At 38.9% G+C, this 25,830-nt stretch overlaps 1 protein-coding gene across 5 annotated transcripts in view; it reads left to right on the top strand.

The window, feature by feature from the left end:
* The first annotated feature begins 16,252 nt into the window (after positions 1-16,252).
* The window catches only part of CACNB2 (calcium voltage-gated channel auxiliary subunit beta 2), a 246,214-nt gene continuing 236,636 nt past the window's right edge, over positions 16,253-25,830 (top strand). For 2 of the 5 annotated variants that reach the window (XM_036403351.2, XM_036403326.2), the window contains exon 1: positions 16,259-16,542. In XM_036403351.2, the coding sequence (XP_036259244.1) occupies positions 16,441-16,542 (102 nt within the window). In that variant the 5' untranslated portion in view covers positions 16,259-16,440. Of the gene's footprint in view, positions 16,543-25,830 lie in introns of all 5 variants that reach the window. The other 3 variants (XM_036403358.2, XM_036403334.2, XM_054517032.1) reach the window with 2 other exon arrangements.

Genomic DNA, 25,830 nt, shown 5'->3' with positions numbered 1-25,830 from the left:
TCCAACCTACCACCTTAAATTAATTCCTATGGAGTTCTGATGAGTGCATGCCTCAGAGCTGCCAGTAAGTGTGATGTAAGCCCAGTCCTTTGGGGAGTAGGAAACAGGGATCTCAAGCTCCTGATAAAAGCAACAAGGCAATATCCCCAGCAACGTTCTTCACACATTACATATCTTGCCTAAGAATAGGGATCTGTGTTTTTCCCTCAACCATCTCTGGAAAGGCAGTGATCTTACTTTTGGTCAGAGGATAGTTCACAAATTAGGCAATTTTGAAGTATATCTTGGCTGGCCCCTAGAAAATTCTTAATTTCTAAGTCTTGAATCCTTGAGAGATAGCATTCTAAATTGCTCATACTGTAACAAAGCTGAATTTGGGGAAGTTATGAACCAAATGGAGTTATTTAACAAGTTTATGTAACTCTAAAAATTATTCATATATAGCAACTTAACCCTGACTTTGTCCTTTCCATCCAGCCTTATAGAGTGCCAAGAGTGCACAATATTCTCTGTCAAACTACTGCTACTGCTAGGGATGGGAAAAGAATGAGATGAGACAAATATTGCACAGTTATTTCATTATATTCTAACACTCCCAGCCAGTCCACATCCCTGCAAATTAGTACAACTTATGCTGCAAAAAACCCACTAGAGCTACAGATTTATAAGTTAAAAGTTTAAACAATTAAGCATTTTTGAAAAATAAAAAAAAAAAAGCTCAAACTCTACTTACTATCATCTTTATTTCTGCCAAAGCTATATCAACATGTGAAGTACCCAAACATTGTCTCATTAATAAGCTCGTTTGAAAATCTGAAATTCAAAGAATGTTTTATATTCATATGTTAATGTTTACTTGCTATCAATAAATTCCTTCAGCTTCCTGCACTGCACAGATCTGACTGTACTTTCCATGCTTTTGTTAATGCCAAAATGTGCCCATCAGATAAAGTTTTCTGTTTGGATAGAACTTCTTGTCTTTACAAAGCTGTTCATAAGTCTGGAATACAGGCTTTAAAATGCCAAGTTTGTAAGATGTCTCTTTGTCTGAGTGAATGTGTCCTCAGCTGAAGCAATAGCTCCTTACACTTCAGAGATTAGTTTCTTCAGAGGAAGAAATTAAAGGTAAATGTGGGTGAACTACAATAAAAAACTGAACATATTTCAGAGGTGATCTCAGTGCATTTATTTAAATAAAAAATTAAAAAATAAAATAAATCACAAATACTTTAATCAAAACAGTTTTCATAGCCCCTTAAAGAATCACTGTAGGAAGCATTTCACCCTGAATCTCAATTGTTTATTTCATGCTATCAAAAAATTATCAGTATTTATAGTTGCAAATGTAGAAACTTACACAATACTTCCTCTGTAGAAAATGAAAATTAAATCTTTGGAAGTTCACAAATACCCTCTTCTGTGCTGTTTCACTTACTTTTGCTACTTTGATCACACACTTTCTCAAAGGTTTTTTTCAGGCAATTACAACTAGCTGGCATTCACAAAGGTGCTACAAGATAGAACAGAGGGAATTCAGCAGGCTTATCTCAGCAGCATTTGTTCCTATTTACTTTTTTCCAAAATGTTCAAAATTTGGTTCCTCCAGGGAAAGCTTTTATTTGCCTTAAGACTCATACTTTACTGTCGTACAATGAAAGGCAATCTTTTGTGCTGTAAACAGCTATGGAATTGTGAATTACTTCTATTCACCCAAGAAATGTTATGTTTCAATAGCATTTAATCCCATGTAAATGTTTAATGTGAAGCCCTTAAAATGCATTTCCTTAAGAAGTGCAATTCCTATCTTTCTCATGACACAAGTTAGTGGGTTTAAAATAAAATAAGCTCATTGGTTTGCAAACCATGGAATTTTTTAGATTTTGTTTCTTGACATCTTTTAGTTGTAAACAATAAAACAGAAGTTGATGTTATGGCTGCTCTAGGGAAACTAGTAAGTATTTTCTAAATGTTATCATTTTTTTCAGATATATATTGTTCCTAAAGTCACAGAAAATAACATTTCATATCATAAATCATTTGAAAATACCAACACTTTTAGTGGTGCTACTACCTGTATATTGCATGTTTGCCCTGAGCATACATTTATGCTCTTAAGAAAATCTAGAGGTAATGAAAGTGATAGTAAATGCATTCTTATTAATACTGTATACTTCATACTAATGCCTTATTTATGGTGTGGGCCAGATCCAAGATAGCAGAAATGAAAATTAACAGGTATTTTTCTGGCAGGAAAATTTACACCATTATTATGCACTGGATATTACAACAAAGAAGGGCTGCTCCCTTTTAGGCTCTCATGGTGGATTGACAAGACATTTGGCTGTTATCCTTAAAATTTTTGGATATAAAAAAACAGGCTTTGCAGTAAATATTACGTTTGGTTGTGGTCTTTTGCACTGTGCCAGGACCAAAGGGCTTGAAACCTTCCAAACTGTTGAAGTAATATCTTAATATCTACCTCTTCTCCTTTTTGCTTCTCCTAGCATTTCTGTCTTTTAAATGCATTTTTACTTCTCATTTGGGAATTCCTAGCAAAATCAGATTTTAACATAAGAGAAGAGAAAATTTGGAAGCTGCTGTGGAAAACAGGTTACCAGGGTTACTAACCTGTGAACTTCTTTTCTACCCAAGATCTTGTAGAGGTTCAGAAGCTTGGGGTGTTTCAGGTCTCTTATATTTTGTAAGGAAATGATACTGGATACCTGAACAGATCTCATTTTAAAGGTTTGATTATTTAAAACAGTGGCTGGTGCAACATCTTGAAGAGCAAGAGTCTCAGGACAAGGGCAGTGGCTTTGCCTGGAGTGCCCAGCTCAGGGCACTGCTACTTCACTGCCACAGATTTCAAATTTCCACCAGCTACAGCAGCTCAGGGGAGTTATATCCATACTGGGAAGAGATGTACACTCAGTATTCCAACCTGGTTTTCAGGCTGCTGTGCAAAAAGGGCTATGCAATAGCTGTCAGTGCTGTAAATCCTCTGAAGAACAATAATCTTAGCAAATTTAGTGAACTGCAATAAACCAACTTCAGTGCTGCTGTAACCAACAGCAGTGTTAATACTTGATAGGAGCCCAGAGCACTGCAACAATCAAACCAGAAAAATCTGATCTCCTCTCTAGAGTGACTTATCTGGCAATTCTCAGAGAACCTGACCTAATTTGAGCTACTCTTCTTGCACCTGTGCTAATGTGAAATATGATGAGATCGCTTAGAAATTATTCCTGAAAAATTTCCCCCTTTCTTATGGGGAAAGGGTGGCTTGTGTGTGTGTATCCCACCTCATAAACCCCAGCTGGCAGCTGTACAAACTGAGCTGCCTTAGCTGAAACTCAAATGACTCATCAATTTAAAGACAATTGTGATTTAAAGCATGCTTCTATAATAGCTTGAAATACTCCTTATAAATTAGTAAATGAGTAAACGAGATGACTGTTTATAAGTAAGAGTGCATATTGATAGTGTTAATATTGTCCTTGTCTCTGAAAAATTTATGATAATAATTCTGAAATAGTTCATCCTTATAAAATACATATGAGTTTTCTTGAGAATAAATGTTTTAAATTATTATTAAAATAACTATAGCTTGCCTGGTCTCTGCCTCAATTCAGAGCTTTGCTATAGGAGTTTATCAATCAAAATAACAACTAAGTTATCCCAATTGGCTGCTACTCAGCTTAGTCATTTTAGAATAGCTGATGTCACAGAAAGGGATTTTTAAAAAATTATAATTACTTTTATACTAGCCTGCTTGCTAAGATATCCTTTGCTGGACTGGATTTATAATTATGAAGCTGAAATAAAATACTGACTTTTTCAAAAGTTTTGCCTAGACCTGGCACATTGTGATGTGTTTGTACACGACACAACTACTAATGTGGGTATGATGTTTACAAGTCTCTCAGGGGAGTTTTGTTGCTCAGAGGTAGCACTGGTGAAACACTACTTTTGGAAGTGTTATCATATTTATTGCTTTTACTAGCAGCGTTCTTGTGCATGAGGCTGGTGCTCTTAGGTGTGTATTCACATCAGTATTGTTAATCTGAGAAGCTTCAATGAGTGCTACAACCGATATATTCTTAAAATAACCCTGATACAAGAGCTGCTGTAAAATTCTAATAGTAAAGTCACCAGGTAGAAATGCACTGATAACTCACATTACAATCAGAATAAATACCAAAGTATTTGGAATGGAATTACCTGGACTAATATGGAACAACCTTGAGCAATAGAGGTACTGTTGCTTTGATGAAAAGGGAAGGAGACATCAGAGAGCAGATTTTGCACTTTTAGCCCCAAAAAAGTGGTAAGATTTATTAGGCAACCAATTATTTCCATTCTATAGGTGGCTTCAATAGCTATTGAATCAAACAGTATTTCAACACCACAGGTATTTGGTTGATTGGCACTTAATATGCCAGCTTAGTAGGAATGTATAAGCAGTCATCAGATAAATTCCAAACTCTGAAATGCAGAATCATATTTCATCTCTATCAATGAACTTATATTTTGATTCTGCCCTGCTTAAAGCTAAAACTTTTTCTGTGGTATCTCTCAGCATAATGTAGCTTTTTGACATTTTGACTTTTTTCTAAGTGGGATGTACAGGTCTACCTCGGTTTTTCTCTTAAACTTCATTAAAAGCAACTGAGGAGCCATAGAAACAAAGGTCTCTTGGCATATACATACTTACTAGAGTGAAATGGAATAGGTTATATAAGCCAACATTTTACAGTCCTTCCAAACTAAGACTAATTCCTAGATGTTCAAGAAACTTTATTATTAGTGCAATCTGTCCTGATGTCCTTGCTTTGTGGTATATTTTTTTTTTTTTTGCCTTTCTGACACCGTATACTATTTCCTGTAGGGCTTAAAATGCTGAAGTTTTATGGCTCTTTGTGTGAACTGGCTTTCACACAAAGAAAAGCACACACTTTCAGGCTGGTTTCTCTTGATTATGGTGCAATCTGAGAAGTGCCAGCAGAGGAGTCTAACCTGTCTGTGCTCCAAATGCATGGGAATTATTGTTAACAGAAGTTCTGTGTGGGACTCAGTCAGAGTATCCAGAGAACAGCCAAACACCATTTCCCATTCATGACATTCTGCTGTGTTTGTCTTAGGGCATTTTGGTCTCACAGTTCCCATCTGTGAAGTCGTATCCACATGGAGAAATCTTCAGTTAAATTACCTTCCCTCTAAGACAATAAGGAAAATGACCAGCAGAAGGGTTAGAGACTCTGACAGTCCCACATTTAGCTGAGGTTCAGCACTGTACATCCCACTGTAGCCAAGGATCACAGAGGCTGGAGCCATAAATCAAAGGCAGTTTTACAACAGCTGGCCAGCACAGAGGCAGCACGCTTCCAGCAGCACAGAGTGCAGTGAGTGCCAGCCACCTGAGCACTACCAGCTTGTTCAGGTGGAATGTGCAGCCCTGGCTGGATCCCAGCACTCTCCTGTTTTCCCTGCCAGCTGCCTCCAGCCTTTCTCAGTACAGACTTCTGACTGCCAGGGATGTGTTGGGATGCAGCTTTACACTCTTTGCTAGACCATGGAGTCACAGAGCCACTGTTGTTCCACACCAAGCTTTCATCTATCCTTGGCTTCAGAAATCTCTGTGGACGAGCAGTAGTTTTTCAAAAACAATTTGAAGCAGGGGAGAAGGTGATGAAATAATTTGGATTTCCAATCTGCAGTGATTTGCTTTCAGCAAAGCCACCAACTGACAAATATTTAACAATACATATGTTTTGTGCTAGAAATGCAAAGATGTAATCTATCTGCAGATGTCTTTGTTCACAGTTTTAACATCTTGAGGTATTTTTCCAGAGAGCCAGGGAAGTTGAAATGGAGATTATAAAAATGTCTCTTGACGAGGCAGGTTCTTGTTAATCTAAGATCCTGCAGAGAACTGTAATTTCCTACTGACAAAGATAATATTCAAGGATCACGTGGCCTTTGTCATCTAACAAACAGTGAAGGGTGCTGATTTTACTTCAGCAGCAGGTAGATTTTTCCTGTACTGTACAGCCTGAGGGCTTCACACCTGAGACCTTACATTACTGCTCTGATACCAGTGAAATGAGACAATTTATGGCAGAGTCCACAGCATGTTTATGTTAAAAACATTATTTTCCTTTTGCTAGTCTGAGTGGCTAAGTAAAGATCAAAACTGCTTGAAAAATATTTTATATTCTATAGAAAACAATTGTTTTTTGAATACCTTTCTGTCTGTATTTTGACTTTTCAAAATTTTCATGTTTCTAATATTTTTGTTTTACCAGGAATTTTAATTAGTCTCTTTCTTCCTTTTGTCTTTCTTTCTTTTCCTTTTTTTTTTTTCCAAACTTGGCCTTGGATTCCAGACAGAGGAACCTGTGCTATGGGTTACAAGCAAGGTTTACTACATACCTTTGCCAATGAAGTTGGCCAGTCAAATCTAGTCCTCCTTTTTTGTACAGATGCTAAATACACTTATAAAGTAACTGCAATTAATTATTCCAAACAAGTTTGATTCAACTTATCTGGGAGATAAAAGTGATAACAACAAACAATTATAAGATTCTAAGCCTTGAAAGCCTTCATTTTGGTTTGGAGTGGGAGAATGTTTGGTTTTGTACTAAACTGATGCTATACACTTATTGCAAATGGCTCCCAGTCTGACCATTAACTTTGAGTGCAATACAATACAAGTTCTGACTCTCTGAGCTCTGAAAATATAATCAAATATATTTTCATATTATACCTAAGTTTATTCTTCAGTGCTTTCCCTACTGAAGTAAATGTTTAGCAAGGAAGATGTGGAAGTGTTAGTGAAAGCTGAATGTTCCATTTTACTGGTAGGTTGCAACATAACATTTTATTTCCTGGACATTTTTTTACAGATTTTTTCTTCTGTTAAAGGAACTATTTTTAAAACACTTTGCATTTATAGTTTTTGTACATGTATCTTACATTTACAGCCAGTCTACCTTTTTAATATTTATGTTGCTTATCATTAAAAAAAGGTGTATGCACAGACCTACTGAGCAAACAGTAACTACACTGAGAGAATGTTGTTTCTGGTTTTAAGGATATTTTGGTTTGTAATCTGATATCTGTTTAATTATCCAAAAGCCAAAAAAAGATCATCTTTAAGATGCCTCAGATCAGGTTTACCAGTTGTGTTTTCAATACTTTTTGTCATGTTTTTCTGTTTGGAATTGACTTTGTTTTGTTTGATTCTATAAGTTTGGATTTTCTCTAAAAGATGTCGTGTAGTATCTCTGAAATTTTAGCTACTTCTAAAATGTAAGGGCTGATCTAAAAACAGAATTACTCTCATAAAATGGGATCTGAATTGAGGTTCAGAAGTAGTAAAGAGCAAACCTGAAAAACCCTGGGGTGCCAAGTGATCTTAAAGGCATTCAACTGGATGGATTGGTGTTTCTCTTTAAGTTGTACCTGGGACCAAAGAGTAGGTAACATTTTTCCCTAAGAAACTCCTGTAAGGATGCTTGTATCTACAATACATATCTGTCAGGAAGTTCCTGTAACCATCCCAGGCAGAGGATGCACCATCCCTGAAAACATTCAAAGTCAGATTGGACAGGGCTCTGAGCAGCCTGATGTAGTTGAGGATATCTCTGCTCATTGCAGGGGAGTGGACCAGATGAGCTCTAAATGTCCCTTCCAACTCAAACTGGTCAGTAATTCTGTGATTCTATGATCACAAATGGTCTCTATTCTGAACACACATTTTGATAGGACAAGGAATTAATATTAATTTTTAGTCAGATGGTTGAATATTCCAAGAAGTATGAAATATCCTGAGATTTTATTCTTGTTCTTAAAGAATATCTTAATTTATCCAATGCCTGTTTTGGTTAAAAAGCCAGTACAGTCTCACCTTGGAAACACTGAACTGTTCTGTACTTCTTTTTCCTGACTTGCAAGTTATAATTTCACTGGCTAATTATACTATTATTTCTAATCAACATTATGTTTTAAAATGTTAAAAAAAATAGCATTCAAATTATACAGTGCAAGCCATTTGGCAAAATTACTAATTCTGCAAGACAATCAGAATAATGAAATTATTAAATGTACTGGAACACATATTTGTGCAAGAAAGACACCTATCTTAGAGTTGTTTTTTCCCTTTCTTATTGAAGCATGGTAGCAAATGCAAAACAGTGATGAATTTTCTTACAACATGCAGAATGTAGCTAGGCACATGGAGAGTATATATAGACACTATAGTAGACTATGGTAAATGAACTTTCATTGCAGTGGCAAACAGCAACATGACTGCTAATTAAAAAGAGTTTACAGGCTTGTTGCACAACAGCATATGTGCAATCCAAGAAAAGCAGAGCAGACACCCAGCTACATAGAGCTCTCAAGTGCAGTGTGAAGGAGCACTTATGAGCAGCACCTAATCTGTTTATGAGCTCTCAGAGCAAGGAGGACATAACAAGTTTCTTTCTTCTGCATGATCTTCATGTAGATACTTTGGCATCTACTCTGTTTTCATTGCTAATTGATAAAAAGACATATAAAAGCCCTTATTAGAACTTTAACCTTGTTTATTTAGGGAAAAAAAAAACACAAAAGAAAAAAAGTAACACTTACTCTGGCATAAGTTCCTAGTAAAAACCCTTTTAGTTTAATGCTAATGGCTGAACAAACAGTGAAAACAAACTGATGTTTCTTCCAGAAGGAATAACATGGCAAATGAAGTTGGAATTGCTGAGTGGGTGACCACATTTAGCTGGCCCCTTTGCTGCTTTAGAACATTGCTGCTTCAGCAATGGCTGCTGTTTAGAGAACTATTACACTGAACATACAAGTGAGAATCAAAAATTAGTCTTGTTTTAAACTGGTATACTGGATTTGAAACAGGAGTTCATGAGTTGATTCTAAACAATAGTTTGGCTACAAACAGCTAAAGTTTTGGTTCTGACTATATCACTATGTTTACTGTCATTGTTTTCTTTATGTTGGGTGACATATAGAGCAAAACTAAATAAAACAGTTTGTTTTTTGTAAAAGCATGCAACAGAGATTTTTCTCCAAGAAGCAACCTCACAGCGACCCAACATGAAGAGCCCGGAGATTCACAGTGGTAAGAAATCTTTATGACATTTGCCCTACTACTTATGCAAGGATCCATTCACCTATATGTTATTCTGTTGTCGAGAGACTTACCTTAATACACAGTGTTTTCTTTTTTTCATGTGTTTGATCTATTCTAAATGTTTTTTTGTCAGCCTGTAGAAATAAAATCATGGGGTTTTGCTATGTATTGAAGAGTAGATGAGCATCCAGAAGATAAAAGCACATTAGCTACAGCAAATATTGAATTACTGTTAATAAAGTGCTAGAAAAAAACTTGCATGAAGTAAGAATTGTGTTAGTGTTTATATGACATACTGAAATATGTCCAGTGCAGGAGAAATCATGTTTGGGATTCTGGCATCCAGTCAAAAACTAGTGTAGAGCACTTTGTAACTCATGAAGGGTTCTATGAAACCAATGAAGCTATGTTCATGAATGATTTTCAGGACTCCTTTTGGTACCCTGATGTACAGCTCATTCACAAATCTTGGAAAACTAGGGCTTAAGTAATAGCTGAAGAAGAATGGTTTTCTTTTTTGATGCTTCTCTCTTCAGGTGGATGTGAAAACTGGCAGGACTTCCAGAGCTTTGAGTGAATAAACAGATGCACACTGATTATACCAGGAAAAAAAAAAGGAAACAAAGCAACAGCATGAAATTTATTTGAATATTGTCCAAACAAAGGCTGTAAAATCTCATCTGGAATATATTTTGTTCTTAGGAACAATCCTTTATGGCTAATTACCAAAGACCATGATCTGCTTCTTTTCTTGAGGAGGAAATTTTTTAAGGCTTTGCTCATTATCACTCTTTGAAATGCATTTTTCTTCCTGTTGTGCTAGAATATGCTGCATGTATCTTTGCAGAATTAGGTCTCTGGCTAACAGGATGTTTCTTTAGTATTTGTTGCCATGGTGCTGCCTCTGCCTACTGAATTCACCTGGGCAGACTTAAGATGGCACACCAGAGCTGATGCAGGCTGCCACTAGCACGTGTCTTCAGTGACCACAGAGTTTCACAGGTGCCATGAGGAAAAGGAGTTTTGATCAGATTTCCTATTAAGGGATTGTTTTAAGTAATACTAAAGATTTTGGTTTTTTATGGATGCTTTGTGAGGTCACTGATGGCCTGAAATGCCCTCCTTGAAAGAGCAAAGCTTCCTCCCTTTCATTCTTTGCTGCCTTTTTCAGAAATAGGCATCCAAGCAACTAACCCAAGAGCGAACAGGGATGTGTTTCACCATGGTTTTCACCATGGCTTTCAGCAGGAGCTCCTGCAATCCCCACTGGAGTAGTGCGGAGTGGTTTGATTATTAAAGTCCTGGTGTCACAGGCTTGGACACCAGTACATTAGCTTTTGCTTTTAATAGATATGTAATTTTAGAAGTTGACCCTTTCCTATTATTTTTATAAGTATAATTCCATCATGAAAAAAAAATATATATATGTCAATTTCAAGCTATTCCTCCTACAAAATAGACCAGAGCAAATTTGAAGGGAAATTTATTTTCTTAGCATGTAATGATATAAGGAAACCCTACAGATTTGAGAAACATGTTACAGGAAGTATTTGAGGGTGTATTTTAAAATACATGGTTTCAAAATAATATAAAAGCATATGTTTACTTTCAAAACAATACATTTGATTGATACTTGTCACTGTTTTCTTCTTTGCACATGACTGGGATCAGAATGTTGCTTTAGGCTTTTGGAATTTTTTTCCTAGAGAAGTCAGATGGGATGGCAATGTTACAATAGAAAATTATTATGTCTGTACTAACTTGGTTTTTAGGTTTTTGAAGGACACTTCAAGGATAGTTTTCTCAATAAAATTCAGGGCAGCACAGAGTCACAGAATATGGTGGAGCCTTATGCACCATTTCATGTTTTAGGGGCACAAAGGTTTCCCTTAAAAATTTTCTCTGGAAATAGATAAGTTGGTTTTGATGACGATTAATTGACTGTGGCAATTATAGCACTTACATCACAGTAGTAAATGTGACTGCTGACATTTTATTTCTTAAAATCATTTTTCTTATAAAACTTGAAGGGTGCTTTATTAAAAATCATTTTCTTACAAAATGAGAACTTCAGTTTTGGTAAAGATTGGGTGAAATTTGAGTAAAAGAGGCTTAGCAATATGTGAGAAAAAGGAGGAGCAAACAAAAGCTTGAAGACTTGTCTTCCCTTGCATCCTTTTGTTGCATAAACTCAAAGTACTTACCAAAAATTAGTTTTCTGGAATCAAATCAGCATTATTCTGCAGTACAAAACTAAGCCTTTGCAGTTTGATGTTTATAGCCAGGCTGCCTTAAGGGTTGGTGTGCTGCCAGGAAGGAATTTTTCAGCCCTGCTCCGAGCTGTGTATCCCTGTTGTCTCTCCTTCCCCTTTCACCCTGGCAGTTGCACTGGTAGGATGGCTCAGTCTTCATAGTAGGATGGCTCAGGGAGATAAAGCAGCAGATTTACCCCATGGAAAGGTAATTAATTTTCTGCTACATTTTACCTTTAGTTCTTGAGTGGAGTCCCTTGTGCTCCAAGAGCCAAGCGGTGTGCCATGGAAGATCAGATTAGCACAGCCAAGGCAAAGAGGGAGGGAAATGACATCTGGCAAATGCTCACTTTTAAAACTGACTAGATGGCAACATGGAGCGGTGCCATCATCGATTTGCACTTCAAATCTGTACATGTATAAATTGGCAAAGAATTTCAATACTCTCAGACGTATTAACTCTGCCAGCAGCCTTGGTAACCATGAGTTAACTGTCAGCCACGTTGGTGGCTTTGCAATCCGCGCACTGACTAGAGGTTGTCACTGTCTTCTCTTACACAATTTATTCTGAATGAAGTTTTGCCTCAGTGCCACAAATAAATGATTGTTGGGTTGAAAAAAAAACACCAACAAACTACCCAAAAGCAGAGAAGCCCAAAGTGAGCTCAGGGCTCAATGAAGGGCAGAGGAAAGGCCATCCTTAAGGAGCTGTGGAGAGTTTGGATGCTGTCCTTGGACACAGGCCACACACAATCTATTAAAATCTGTCTCTCATGTCAGTAACTCACATGGGCTGAGCATATTTGTGGGTGAGAATGCTATAAAGCCTTTTTGTGCTCTTGCGATTCAAGTATTTAATAAGAGAAAAATGATACTATAAATAGGAACACCATAGTTGGTAAGGACTGGGGATACAAAAGGAGATATGCAGTCTCAGTTATGACAGGAGAGCAAAGAAAAAGCAAAGAAAATATCAACTGAAACCAGCAACTTGTGCAGAAGTGCTTAATCAAACATGAACTTTGTATACAACCCATCGGCAGCAAATTTGCTCTCGCAAAGTGAACAGCTTGCGAGCGGGAGAGTGCCTTTTTTGGTCACGTTTTGCAAAGGGTTGAAAATATGTGCTTAGTAGGTGTTGTGGCTTTTTCAAGTATTGTGAGCCTTTCTGTGCATTAAAAGCATTTTTGCCAGTGTTTATATATTGTTCCTATCTTCCATCATGTGGAAACCTTCCTCCTTCCAATCCTGTCTTCTCCTGAACACACTGTAACAGTACCAATCAAGGCTTTCTTAGGTGCATGGCACCTCCATCCAAGAATAAAGCATAATAAACAGGAGCTGGGAGAATGGGTCAGTTCATTAAATCCAGCCAGGTGATGTTGTACTCTGATACAGACTGATAACAGATTCAAAAGTGAGCCTTGTCTGGAGTGGTTTTGTTCAGACTTGTGTGAAAGATAAAGTACTAAAATAAGAGGAATCCCTTTAATTTGCACTTGTGACAGGCAACTTCCACTTTATCACTGAAAAAATATGAACTATGTCTGTTTTGAGATATTAAAACCAGGTAATCAAGTGTTGGTTTTTTTCCCCCCAATATTGAATTTCTGGCTACAATTCATTTTAGACAGGAGGTGGCACAGACTAATAGATGGCCAGAATTTCTTTTTAACTGAAAGTCCTAAAGAAATTCTCTATATCAGGGCTTTAAACATATTCTCAGTTAGAAGCATTTTATATAGTTTCATAAGAATAATTGTAAGCTCACTGGTCTGTATTTGTGCACGTTTTTAATGAAGTCCCTTGGGTCTAAGTTATTAGATTTTAGTTGCAATTGCACAAATATCAGCCAACCCTCCTTGGCCTATTTTTTGCCCATTTAGTGATAAGTATAGGCTAAACCAAACATATACTTGCCATATGTGGGTACAAAGGTGCTGACACCACATTGTTATACTGGTGGTAAAGAACAATTAAATATGCAAAGTAATACAGCTCTCCTTCATTTAAAAGAACATCTAAACTCTCGTGCAAAAACCCCAGCTATTTTTGGCACCCAAATCAGGTTATCTTGTTTGTCAGCTTAAGCTTTTGGGATTGTTTTTTTAAAGGAAAAAAACAAAACCTATGAACAAAACAGCTTGTGTTTTCTTTGGTTTTCTAACATTTACATGTTTATAAAAATCCAAATAAGCATGCACAACACCTCTTTGTTGCAGATAAAAGTGTAAATAAATCCAGCAGTGTGGTTTTCTGCTGAGAAGGGGTTAGGCATACCAGGTTGCTTTTCCCCTTGAGAAAGAGCAAGCAATTTAGAATCTCTGCACATTGTTTTTACACATTGACCCTTCTCCTGGAGCAGAGGTGGCCAAAAACAGCATGCAGAGGGATGACTGCATGCATATGTGCTCAGCTGAAGGATTTGCACATTTCAAGGTTAGAGAACTTGGATTAACTGCTGAACAAAAGGGGTGAAACAGAATAAAATACAATTATTTTTCTATGCTAATCTTCCAGCCACTCATTACATCAAGGCAATGAATGACAATTGCTGCTAAAGAACAGTTATGTAGAATATTTTTCCTCAGAAAGAAAAACCAAATAAACTTACTAAAAATTCAGATGTTATTTGTGTCTATGTGGGGAAACTTCTTTCCTGAGTTTTTGCTTTCTACAGACCCTATATGGATGTACATAAACAAGAAAAATAATTACCATTATATTTTTATAGTGGAAAAAAAAAAGACAAACTAATCATAAAAGACGTGACTGAGCACACAAAAAATGAACTTCAATTGACATATTCAAGCTCTAATTTATAAGAGAGTAGAAATACTCTTTCAATCCAGATTCACAATTTATGGTTTTAGAAACTGTAATGTTTCAAAAATGATCACTACTACTCTTAGAGAAGGATGGTATACTTGAAAAAATGCTCTTATTTATACACTCTTTACAAAGTGAAAATCCAGAAGGCAATATGAAGGGCCACTGTTACTTGATTAAGTGACTTCCACTCCCTTCTCTGTGTGAGAGAGAACAGGCAATCCCTGACAGATGCCTGAAAATCTACCAAGTAGATGGACTGAATCATGGTGGATCGATCGCCAAGCGCCTGTCCTACAGCATGCCTCCAAACAGAAGGATAAATTGCTCCAAAGCCATAAAGGTGTCAGAAATTCAAAGACACCATCTTTCAATAATAATATGCCACCCAGCAATCATTAACATGAATACTATATTTAGGTTTTTCAGTAAATTCCTTAATAACGATGATGGTCACAAAAAGTAATTCCATTTAAATAATCTGTGTCAAAGAAATAACTACTTCAAACCCTCTACTAGATGGTGAAGCATGCATTTTTCACACCAAATGTCTAAAAAGAAGATATATTTTTGGTTATAACCACCTGAAGAACATCTGGAAGCAGTCCAGGCTCCAGTATCTTTATAATTTCAAGACTGTTGAACATGTGTATTGAGTTACTTGAAAGAAAGTCAAGCAATAAACCCCACAATTTTCACTTTAAATTAAGGTTGTGTTTTGTCATGGACAACACCTTAAAATTCTAGAAAATAATTTTGAAATGTTGTCTTCAAAAATAAATAAGAATTTTTTTGGACAAGTGAAAGTTCTTCAAACATCAGAGCTCTTTCTCTTGCAGAGATAGCTAATTCCTTCACAAAAAAAAAAAAAAAAAAAAAAAAAAAAAAAAAAAAAGGCAGTTCCTGTAAGATTTTCACTATTCATATAAGAAAATCCATAGGGGCAAGCTGATTCTGGAAGGAACCTTATTAGCTATTATGAAAAATGAAATAAATCAACCATGCAATCTGGACCAAGCTTGAAAGTACTTCTTGAAATTGACCTGGCTTTTGTGCTGGCTTTGGTTTGCTGGCTTCTTTTCCTGAAAGTGACTTTTATTACTTTTAGCAATGGTTGTGATTTTAAGTGTATGACATTAGGCCAGTCAGTTTCTAGACTTAGTTTTCACTGTTTATAATCAGCTGATAAGAGATTTCACAAACCATCACAAAGTGATTCTGAACACCTAAGTTTCCCCCTCGCTGCATGGGACACAGCTAGGTCCCATCCAGTGAAAGAAAGGTATCTTGGGCTTCTCAGGGTCAAAGAGTTTGGTCTCTATCAGGTCCAAAATGATCTGTCATTCACAAGAAATGAAAGATCATCTCAGGAGTGGAGGGTGATTTTGCCGGATCAGGTTTCAAACAGGTGTTTCAAGCGCCTCCTGTGGGGTGCCTGATAGCACGATTGAGATTGTGCAGACACAGGTTTTACAAAATTCGACAGTGGGCTTCACCTTACTCATCCCTTGTTGATATGTGCACAGGAACCTCCAAGCACAGGCAAAAACCCTATCAACACCACAGACCTATGGAACTTTCTCTGTCCAAGTGCCGTTTTGCTCACTAAAACCGCAGGTCTCAGCCGCTGCGTGCTGAGGCAGGCGATGCCATGCGGCCAGGGTCGAGACAGCCGGCAGGGCTGAGGGGAAAAGCAGGGCCTGACCGCACCCTGCACCCCGGCCCACAGGGCCTGACCGCCCCCTGCACCCCGGCCCACAGCCCCAACTTTGCTGCTCGGCCGCGTTCGGGCTGGGCCGGATGGCGCTGGGCGCGGATCCCGGCGCGGATCCCGGCGCCGGTGCCGCCCCCGCCCGGCGCTGCCGGAGGGAGATGCTCGCTGTCACTTTCCCTCTTCCCCACGCACCGCCCCCTGCCCTCCCCCGCGCCCGCCGCCGGCGCTGCCCCGTCCCCGGCGCCGAGCGCTCCCCGCCGGCAGCAGGCAGGGCAGGGCAGGGCAGGGCAGGGCGGAGCGGAGCGGAGCGGAGCAGAGCAGAACAGAACAGAGCGGAGCCGGGCTGGGTAGGGCAGGGCCGCCCGCCCGCTCCTCGGCATGGCCGGGCGCTGAGCGGCGCCCGCCGCCTCGGCTCGGCTCGGCTCGGCTCGGCTCGGCTCGGCTCGGCTTAGCACGGCTCTGTCCCGCCGAGAGGCTCGGCGCCCAGCCACCCGCTCCCCTCGCCAATGGTCCAGAGCGACATGTCGAAATCGCCTCCCAGCCCGGCGCAGGAGGTGCAGATGGAGCTGCTGGACAACCCCCTGCCCGCGGCGGCGGCGGCAGCGCAGGTACCGCGGGCTCGGCCGGGGCTGCGGCGGCGGCGGGGCGGGGGCGCGGGGCAGCGCGGCGGGGCCCCGGAGCTGCCCGTCCTTCAACTTTGGCCGCCGCCGTCTGAAAAGTTCGACAGCTCCCCTAAGACGCCCGAAACCCCCCTGTCTTCGCCCCCACCCTCAAATGCCATTTAATTAACATAGATGGGATGCTCTGTGCCGTAGAAGCATCGTGAGTCAAAAGAACCTTGCGATTATTTGGAGGATGAATATGTAAGAATACGTTGCTATTAAGCTGATCTGCCGCACATGTATTACTCGCAGGGTACGGCTATTTTTCCCTGCTCCAGTAACCTGTTGTATCGTACCTGATGCTTCCCACGCCCGGCTGAAAGCTCCCTCGTCTGTTCCAGGGGCTGGTGACAGTCTGTAGGTGAGGGAAGGCGACTCACGCCAGTTGTTCAGCAGGAATTTTGGGGAGGCTGAAGGTGTTGAACATGCTGCAGATTTAAGCTGCTCGATTTTCATGCAGAAGGTGGTTGTACAGTCATCTCAGAAATTTTGAGAACTCAGTTCATGTGAAGTGTTCGGGTGGATGGGTGATGAGAAGAAGGCAGGCTAAGGCATACTTAGAAAAGACTTCATATTTTGAAAGGTTGATTCTGTTTGATGTATGAATGTTGCTTAGGATCTTCAAGTTTGCAGTAGTTGGCTACAAAGACTTCAGAGTGCTGTTTTTGAACCCAGTAAAAGGGTGGTAAAATCTGATTGTGTGCATTTCAGATTACAAACGTGCATGATCTTGTTAGGACAGAGGTTTTTTTCCTTTTGGGGTGCAGTTTTTACTGTTGCTGCCAAAGCTGTCTCTGATGCTTTGTTTGAGAAGGTAGACCAGCTCCATCCCAGAAGTGCTTGATTGACAGAGAAAAATGCTGTCAGTCTGTCAACAGTCTTGGTGATTGATCATTACTAACTCAGGCCCGGTGACAGCAGAGCAAAATCCATACACTGAAGCAGAGATTAGGTTAAACTAAAAAAGAGAAAGTGTCTCTTTGGATGTCAGTAGCCTCCAAGCACAGAACAGACGTTTCAGTAAGGCCATATGCTTTGCCAGCTTCTCCAGAAACAGTGGCAATGGAGCTAATTTCTGACCTACAAATCCTCCCCTTTTTACATCTTTTCAGCCCTAAGCATAGATTCAGCAACTGTCAAATCATATGGTACCTCTCTGCTGTGGACAAATGTCAAATACTGATCATAAAATTGATTTCTCAACCCTCCTTTTTACTAGGGTTAAAGAACCTCTGTTTAGAGAGGAAGAATAGTTTGCTAACACCCACATTATTTATGTTTCAGGTAATGCATTTATGTTCTGTTTCATAAAACAGGTTTCTGAACATTCACAGCCAAAAAGATTCACTTTTTAAGACAGTGATAATGTACCTTTTTGGTTCTGGGTTGTTTTTCAGTTTTTGGAATCAAAGTCATTAGGCAGAACAAGAATCATCTTCTCTATATACTTGTTTTAGTCATACATAAGCCTTGGTAGAGAGGAAATAAGGTTATGGAAACAAAGGAGCCCATTGTCTGAATAATACTGCAGGTTAATTCATTAGCAAGCACTGCATTTAGAGACAATTATTTTGATTTTAATTTCTGTTCCATAAACATTTAAAAAAGCCCAATATTGTAAAATTATGCTGCTTTAGAACACACTCCCAGTGAGAAGGAGAGGCTTAATGAAGACATGGGAATCATCAAGTAGTTTGCCTACAGGTACTTCAGTCTGTCTTTTTCTCTAAAGTAGTTGAATATCAATCCTAGAAACATTTCTGCCAAATAATCTGTCAGGAAAAAAAAAGCCCAAACCAATATGTGAGCTTATGGTGTGATGTCACTCCTAAAAGTGCTCACTCTGAAGTGCTTCTTCTGGGAATTAGGATCTAAAGGAAATATTACTGAAGAGCCTTCGTAGAGTTGTACCAAGTCACAACAATTCTCTTGTCCAAGAATTTTACTTTTGCAAAGCTGAGATTTCTTTTAAACTATCTTAACATCATGGTCAATATTTTGGTTAGTGCCTGTCCATCCATTTTGGCCAAACTTGTCACCATGGGGCAGAGGAGTGAAAGATAGTTAACACTCTAGAAATAGTTCACTTAAAAGGCAGTTAAATATGTGAAACATTCCTAGATAACGTCTGTGTAAAATCTATTTCTTATTTTCATAATGCATTTTCCTAACAAGATCTGCAAACAAAAAAAATTCTCTTTGAGTGTTGATCATGACAGTTATATTGTATTTTTCCAGGGAAGTTCTTTGCAACTGGGACAAGATATTGGTGGTTTTTTTCTGTATTACTGAAAATTCTGTGGCTTTGAGGTCCATATGACTGTAAAAATATAGTTCTAGTTATAGTTCAATGTGATCTTAGTCTCAGATGGATCTTGGTCTTAGATGGAGTTGCAGTAGAGCTTTGGATGTCCAGTTTTATCCAGACAAGTCTGCATGCTGACAGATACACTGTGGACTTATTCACAATGTCCAGGTGCATGTCAGTGCAAAGTGGTGGTTTTAGGTGTGGCCCTTTGGTGATGAAATCAGCATTAGGTTTTCTGAAAGAAAAGAAGCCAACTGTTCAAATGTATCAGCGTTTGGTGATCAGTTTTTTGGTGTATTTTTTTTTAAATCAACCCCAGTCTTCTCTCTACTTCTTTATTTAAAAAAACCCTTTTTTTTTTAGGAATCTGAATTAGTAGAATATTCATTTTAATAATTTAATTAACCCAGGTACTATTATGATTTGTTTATAATATAACATAGCACATTAATGCCTTTCATGGTAACTCTTAGCCTCTCTTCTTTTTTCCCCTTGCTCCCATGTAATTTTCTTATGATCCTTCTTCAAAGTCTCTCAGTCCTCAAAAATCATTAGATTCAATTTCTGTTGCTGTTTTCTCATCAGACAGCTTCCTGTGCTGTGTGTTAGGGACAGTCTTAGCAAATCAGATGAGTAAATTACACAAAGACATTTCAAAGAAAACATAATGAAACCTTCTATCGAGCAACTACAGACTACCTTGTGGAGGGATGAATCTTACACTGGATGAATTCTTCCCTATTCCTCATTATTATTTTCCTCCTGTTCTTTTTTTGCCTGCTTATGCATCATCTGTCAGTGCACGTCCTAACAACCTGACACATTTTATGTGAAAACAATTCTCTTCTCGATTGTTTTCTTCAGTTCCTTCACCTGCATTTAAATTTCCTCCACTACATGGTACTGCTAAATGCTTCTGCCTTCCAAGTCTAAAGGTTTCATCATCCCTGGAGTGCTTGGCTTGTTTTTCAGGTTGCATTGCAGAAGGTAAACTGAATGCATGAGTCCAGGGGACAGGCTTGTTCAGTTTTCCTTCTGTATCAACTGTGATTGATGTTAAGGTGAATTTTAGAGTGATGTGCCTGTGGTGACTCCAGAAAATCAGCTTAGTTACAGTCCCTTTCCCTGGCTGTTGTCCTTCCTGAATCTCCAGCTACCTTCTCAGTTGTATAGCACTGTCCCTTCACTGCCATTGTGGTAATGAGGAATGGAATAATATCCAGAGATTTATTCTCAGCAGATTAATCACACTGCCCTCTGCTGCTTTCAGCTGAGTTGATTTATCCCAGTTCATACCGTGTTTACCTGTTCCTCAAACAAACATTTTGCAGCCGTGTGTTTCCCAGTACTTGCAAGAATTCTTGCAAGAATACTTTGTAAGCCCTAAACAAACGAAATTGATATCCCTTTGCTTACTTAAATAATAACGATACCCATTTGTTATAGAGGTGTGGAAGGTTTTACTCTCTTCTGGCAGCATCCCTAGAAGCCAGATCCAATGTGGCAGCAATTCAGTGGAGGATATACAAACAAAGGAAGAAGAGATAAAATCCAATTCCATTCCTTGGACTTCCTCATGGCCCTCAGCAAGAGGTAGTGTTTTCTGTCCTGAAGTGGCAATCTCCTTTCGGTGTTGTATTCCTTACTGACAAAAATAAATTTTAATAGTCCTTCACTGCAGAAAGCCCTTCAGGTTTCAGCTATTACTTTTCTGATAATTCTCTGTTCTTTGGGTTTTTTTTGCATTATCCTGTACTCAAGCAATAAAAGGTGATTTTGCATACTCATCTCTTCCAGAGATATTTTCCATTTGGGTATTACACATTATCAGCTAAATGGGACGTAATAGTTGTTCTTTACATTATCCTAGAGTGTAAATTCACTCTGAAACAGTTCAGCAGTTTCAGTTCTAACTTATTTATCTTCTCGAGGCAATCTCTGGTTTTGTCGTGTTTTGCCTCTACGGATGGAAAGTTTCTGTGCTATTACAAGGCTGGCTTCTCTGGAGTCTCAGTTACTTTTCTTCTGGTATTTTTACTCAGGTCTTTACAGTGCTGCAATAGAAGAGTTTAAAAATCAAGGAACCAAAATTGCCTTCCCCCCCCTCCAAGGGGTTGTCTTGGTCTCTGTCCTCAGGGTAGCAAACCCTTAGCAGAGGGAAACTGTCTCACAGCTGGCTGTGGGTCCCTGCAGGCATCCTTCTGTCACAGAGTCAGATCTCTTTCTGTTTGCTTGTGCAAGTGAAATGCAGAAACCCTGGGAGAGCAGGTGGGGAGGCACAGGCACGTGGCCTCCAGCTGTAGTTGCCAGTTCTAAAAGGCTGCAGGAGGCCCAGTGGGGTTTGGGCATCCGCACCTTCTGCTGCTGTGTGCTCCTGTTTTGCTGAGGAGGGAGCTCACATCTTCATCTCTGGTATTACAAGTATATGTGCAGCAGGTTTGCACTGAGGTGGGTTTCCAAGCCACTGGGGATGAGGAGAGCCAGCCAAGTTCCCAGCTTCTTGTCTGGCAGGTGGAAACTGCCAGATGACCTGGTCTGAGGCCAAAGTGAGAGCCCTGGGAGATGGCTCACAAGTGTAGGAACTGGCAAGAACAGGGCTGTTTCTAGATGCAGTGTTGGCAAGGCTTTATCACAGGCCAGCAGAAAAGAGCATCTAAGATTTAACCATTGCAGATTGCTCAGCAGAAATTAGTTTAATGATGAAGAAGAAGCATCTGTCAAATACTTATTTTTGTATTGTATTTGCAAATTTTGAGAAGTGAATTATTTGTGGAGGTTTGGGGGTTTTGTTTGTTTGTTTGTTTGTAAGGATTTTTGTTTTGGTGTAGTGTAGGATTTTATAAAATGACTGTGAAATGGACTTTGCAGGCTATCCCTGTAGCTTGCATGAACTTGATGACTGTATTGGAGATTCTCAATCTGATAGGATTCCTGAGGGCAAGTCCTGTCTTTCCTGAGTTTTGTCCCTTTGCAAAAGTTGTTTGGAGAAATCCAGGTTTTGAGACCTAAGCTGAGGATTCTTTTCTGCTATGGGGACCTGAGTTTTGTGCTGCTCAGGCTGAAGGTATGTCACAGGGCAGGGTGCTGTCACAGGGCTGTGCTGATGGTGACCACAGAGGGTGACTCAAAGCCCTGCTCCTGAGGTGGAGGCAAGCCAGGATATATTGCTGTACCCTACCTTGCCCTCTTTCCTGTCATGGAAAGGAGCTGTGCATTAGTGAGGAACACATCACCAAGGTCTGTGTACATCTTCCAGCCCTTGGCTGTGTGGTCAGGAAGCTGACTTCTACTCCTTTATGAGATTAGTATGATTTGTGGTGACAAAATCAGAAATATTAATGTGTTTTTCTGTTAAGTGAGAGTGTGGGGGTTGCAGCTATGCAGCTGATGCTGGAAGGTTTAATTTCTGAGTGGTGGTAAGCCTGGCTAGTGGCCAGAAAGGGCCCAGGGGGTCTGACCTATGGGAGCATTTGTTTCCTTGGTGTAAGGAATTGCTCAAAGAGGCAGTGGCTGTTCTTTTAAGGAAAGGATGGAGCTAGATGCATATATTCTGCACTGTCCTGACATGCTGTGTATGGGACATGTGCATCTTTAAATACTTTTTAAGCTTTTTCATGGGAAGGAAAAATACTTGGTGCATATTTGCATTTCTGACCTTCTAGCAATTCCCTAATCCTTCAGGGGAGTCACTTTTTACCTTTTTAGGTGTTCTTTTGATTTTTTTCATTGGTCCCTTGTTCATCTGAGATGATTTAAGGTTCAGTGTAGCTCTGAAATTTTGTTTTCTGGTTTTGTTTTCTCCAATTTATTTCTTCCATCTTTGTTTAAGCACCTGACTTGGTCTCAGTGATTCTACTGCCTAAATAATCTGTACTCTTCCTTCATGAGACCAGTTTTTAAGGGTTTACCTCTGCCACCTGCCATCAGCCTTAATGGCTGGTGCTGTTTTCCCTATGATAAATAGCTGAGGTTCAGACTCATCCTTTGTATAGTCCTCACCACTGCTTTGCTATGAAATGCCATTAGAGTGGTTACTGGTGAAGGGCATTTTAAGACTCCCACTGAGGACCCTGGTTGTAGATAGTTGGTAATTTTAAATGTTTTACATTTCCTCTTGCAGATGATAGTATTTTGCCTACAGGCATAAACGATGCCTTCTGCTTGTCATGTGTGCTACAGGATTAAATGTTATGTATTTTATGTGTTGAGACAGAACCTCATTAAAATTAAAGGGTTTCACTGAGCAGCATTGATCTCATCTGTTTACAATAACAAGTACTTATACATAAAACTGTTAATTATCAGGAAACTGCAGTGTATGCCTTTAGTACTTCATATGATTCCCATATTTCACTTGGTGACATGGGTTGAATAACAGTTGCACAATCAGAGTTTCTAATCAGAGTTGGAAAGCAGAGTCTTTCTTTGCTTTGTTAAGTCTTGATTGATGAAATGGTTTTTACAAAACTACTTTGGTTCGGTTTTAGTATTTTTGGTAAGGTTTCACGTTGTTTTTCTGGTATTTTATGAAGCTTCAGAACATAAATGTGTGTGTTTTATTTCTCCTCTTTGAAAACTCAGCCAATTTTAAAGGAATTTCACACCTCTGACTAATAAATGAATCTACACTTTTGAACTTGTAAACACATGTATACATAACTTTATGTTTGAGTAAGATGCTCTGCTAAAACCCAGTAAGAATGTTACTGTCAGCAAACTGTTTTTATGACCAGGCTTGGTCGCAGGGCTGGAGTCAGTTGTAAGCAGATCAGCTGGGACAGATGGTGGTGTGCCAGCCCTGCCCTGCTGGGTTTGAGGCTGCCACCCCTGGGCCCTGCAGGCTGGGCTGCTGAGGTGTTTGGGCTCCAGTGGTTGTTCTGTTAGGTGCAGCTGCCACACAGGTTACCAATGACTGCCCTGTGTTGCTGCTTTTACTGGCCAATGTCCTCGTGTCGTGATTCAGCCCTTTATTTTTAGCTGCCTAATTGCAGCCAAATGCTGCACAGAACACAGATAAGGGAATGTATTTTAACATGAAAATCACAGTAATGTATTGGGCAAAAATAGTCCCTTTTTTTTTTTTCCCCCTGACAATTGAAAGTAACTGAGATCATTACGTATTTTATTTATTCATTTATTTATTTACTAAGGCCTTGTTCTCACATTAAGATCTTTTGGAAAAAATACACATGAAGAAGCAAAAAATAATGATCAATACTCAGGATGAGTATTCAAGCTCCTCCACATGGCAGAAATAATTAATAATTTTTAATAATATATAAGATTGTTTTGATTATGGAAGGCTAACCTCATCTTCAGAAGAAAGTTTCAGGCATTTCTTACTGTGGGAATAAGCTTGAACGGTGTGGAAAACAAATGTAGTCCCCAGTTAGCATCCTTTAAAATAATGTAAAGAGTCATCAAATCCCAGTTTTCCCACATACAAAAGTTGTCCCCCATTCTTCTGACTGAAAACTGCTCTGTACAAAGAGGCAGATGTAAAACTGACTCTGCCTAAAATCTGCAGCCACAGCCTGCCATCATGTCAACAGGTTTTTTGTGTTTAAAGTTAGTGTGTGGCTCATGCATCTGAAGATTTTTCACTTACAGAACAGTAGAACAAAAATATGCATGTTGCTGTGCACAAGAAAAAACTCCTCAAACTGAAAAATCAAGGTGAGTTTTAGCCTGAGCTGCATTTGCTGTGATGTTGCCGGAAATAAATGCTTTTAGTCATTGCAACACAGACATAAGGCAGGCTTCTCTGTTCTTGTAACATATTCTTTTTCTTTTTCTGCTCTTATTTGTTTTATCTTCATCACTCTAGAATCAGTCCCTCTTTTGCCTCTCATAATTTTTTCGTGTTAGCAAACTGAGCACCATGATACTTTAAATAAAATAAATATTGTAGAAACTGGAGACAAATTCAAAATGTGTGACTATGAGAAAGAATATTTGTACATGTTTTTAATTATCTCCTTGGGAATTACACAATATTATAGTGTACTGTACACTGTAAATGAAATTGCCTAGATAGTGTCGTCTTCATGTAGGTGCTTTATATTCTTGAGCTCCTTTGTGAATGTTAGAAATTGTTTAGTTTTTCATAAGTGTATTTCTATATTCTTCCACAAAACTTGTAGGAAAGGAATTCAGAATATTTGTGTGTAAACCTAGGCAATTAACTCAATGGGAACCATTCAGAACAGGTAAATTTTGATTTAAAGATGTTGTTATATTTGAAGAATACTGCTGTCAGAGATACTTTTTATGTATTTTAGGTACTTTGATATTATATTAGGTGGAATATTATATTAATTGTGTTATACTAGGTGGAAAAAATGGTTCTGGTAGGACTGTCTATTATAACTGGAAAATATTTTTAATAATTTGCCTGTAACAGTGGTTCCAATCTACTAATTACTCTTTTTGATCTAGAAAGACCTTTTTATTACCAGCAAGTTCTTCAGTTATAAAAGATTCCTTTTAGAAATGCAACCATGTAAAACTATTCCTGATTGAAATTTAATTTTATATTTTGAGACCTGCTGGGTTACAGTTGTAGACTCATCAGAAAGTCCTATTTTCACCCCCATAATCTTCAACATGCTGATTTTTGTATAGTTCAACCCTAACCAGCATGCATAGAATCAATTTGGGTACCTTTCAGAAATTTCTTACATGGCTGTTTTGCAGTTTTATAAAATCATATGAGCTTGGCAAAATGTCTTTCCCATGAATCTGTTTTTTGGGGGATACAACATTGCTTTTGTTGTAGTTCACTGTTAGGTTAGTGAGATAGCAGATACTGTTTTTGCTGAGAGTGAGTGTCTGGCTGACAGAACTGCTGTTCCTTGAGTCATCCTTCCTAAAAGATTGATGCATTAGATTTCATCTGGTGCTCCAAACTCACCCAGAATCAACAC

Source organism: Molothrus ater, chromosome 1 (genome assembly GCF_012460135.2).
Source record: "Molothrus ater isolate BHLD 08-10-18 breed brown headed cowbird chromosome 1, BPBGC_Mater_1.1, whole genome shotgun sequence".
NCBI classification, from domain to species: domain Eukaryota; kingdom Metazoa; phylum Chordata; class Aves; order Passeriformes; family Icteridae; genus Molothrus; species Molothrus ater.
This window is presented reverse-complemented; position numbering and strand designations above follow the sequence as displayed.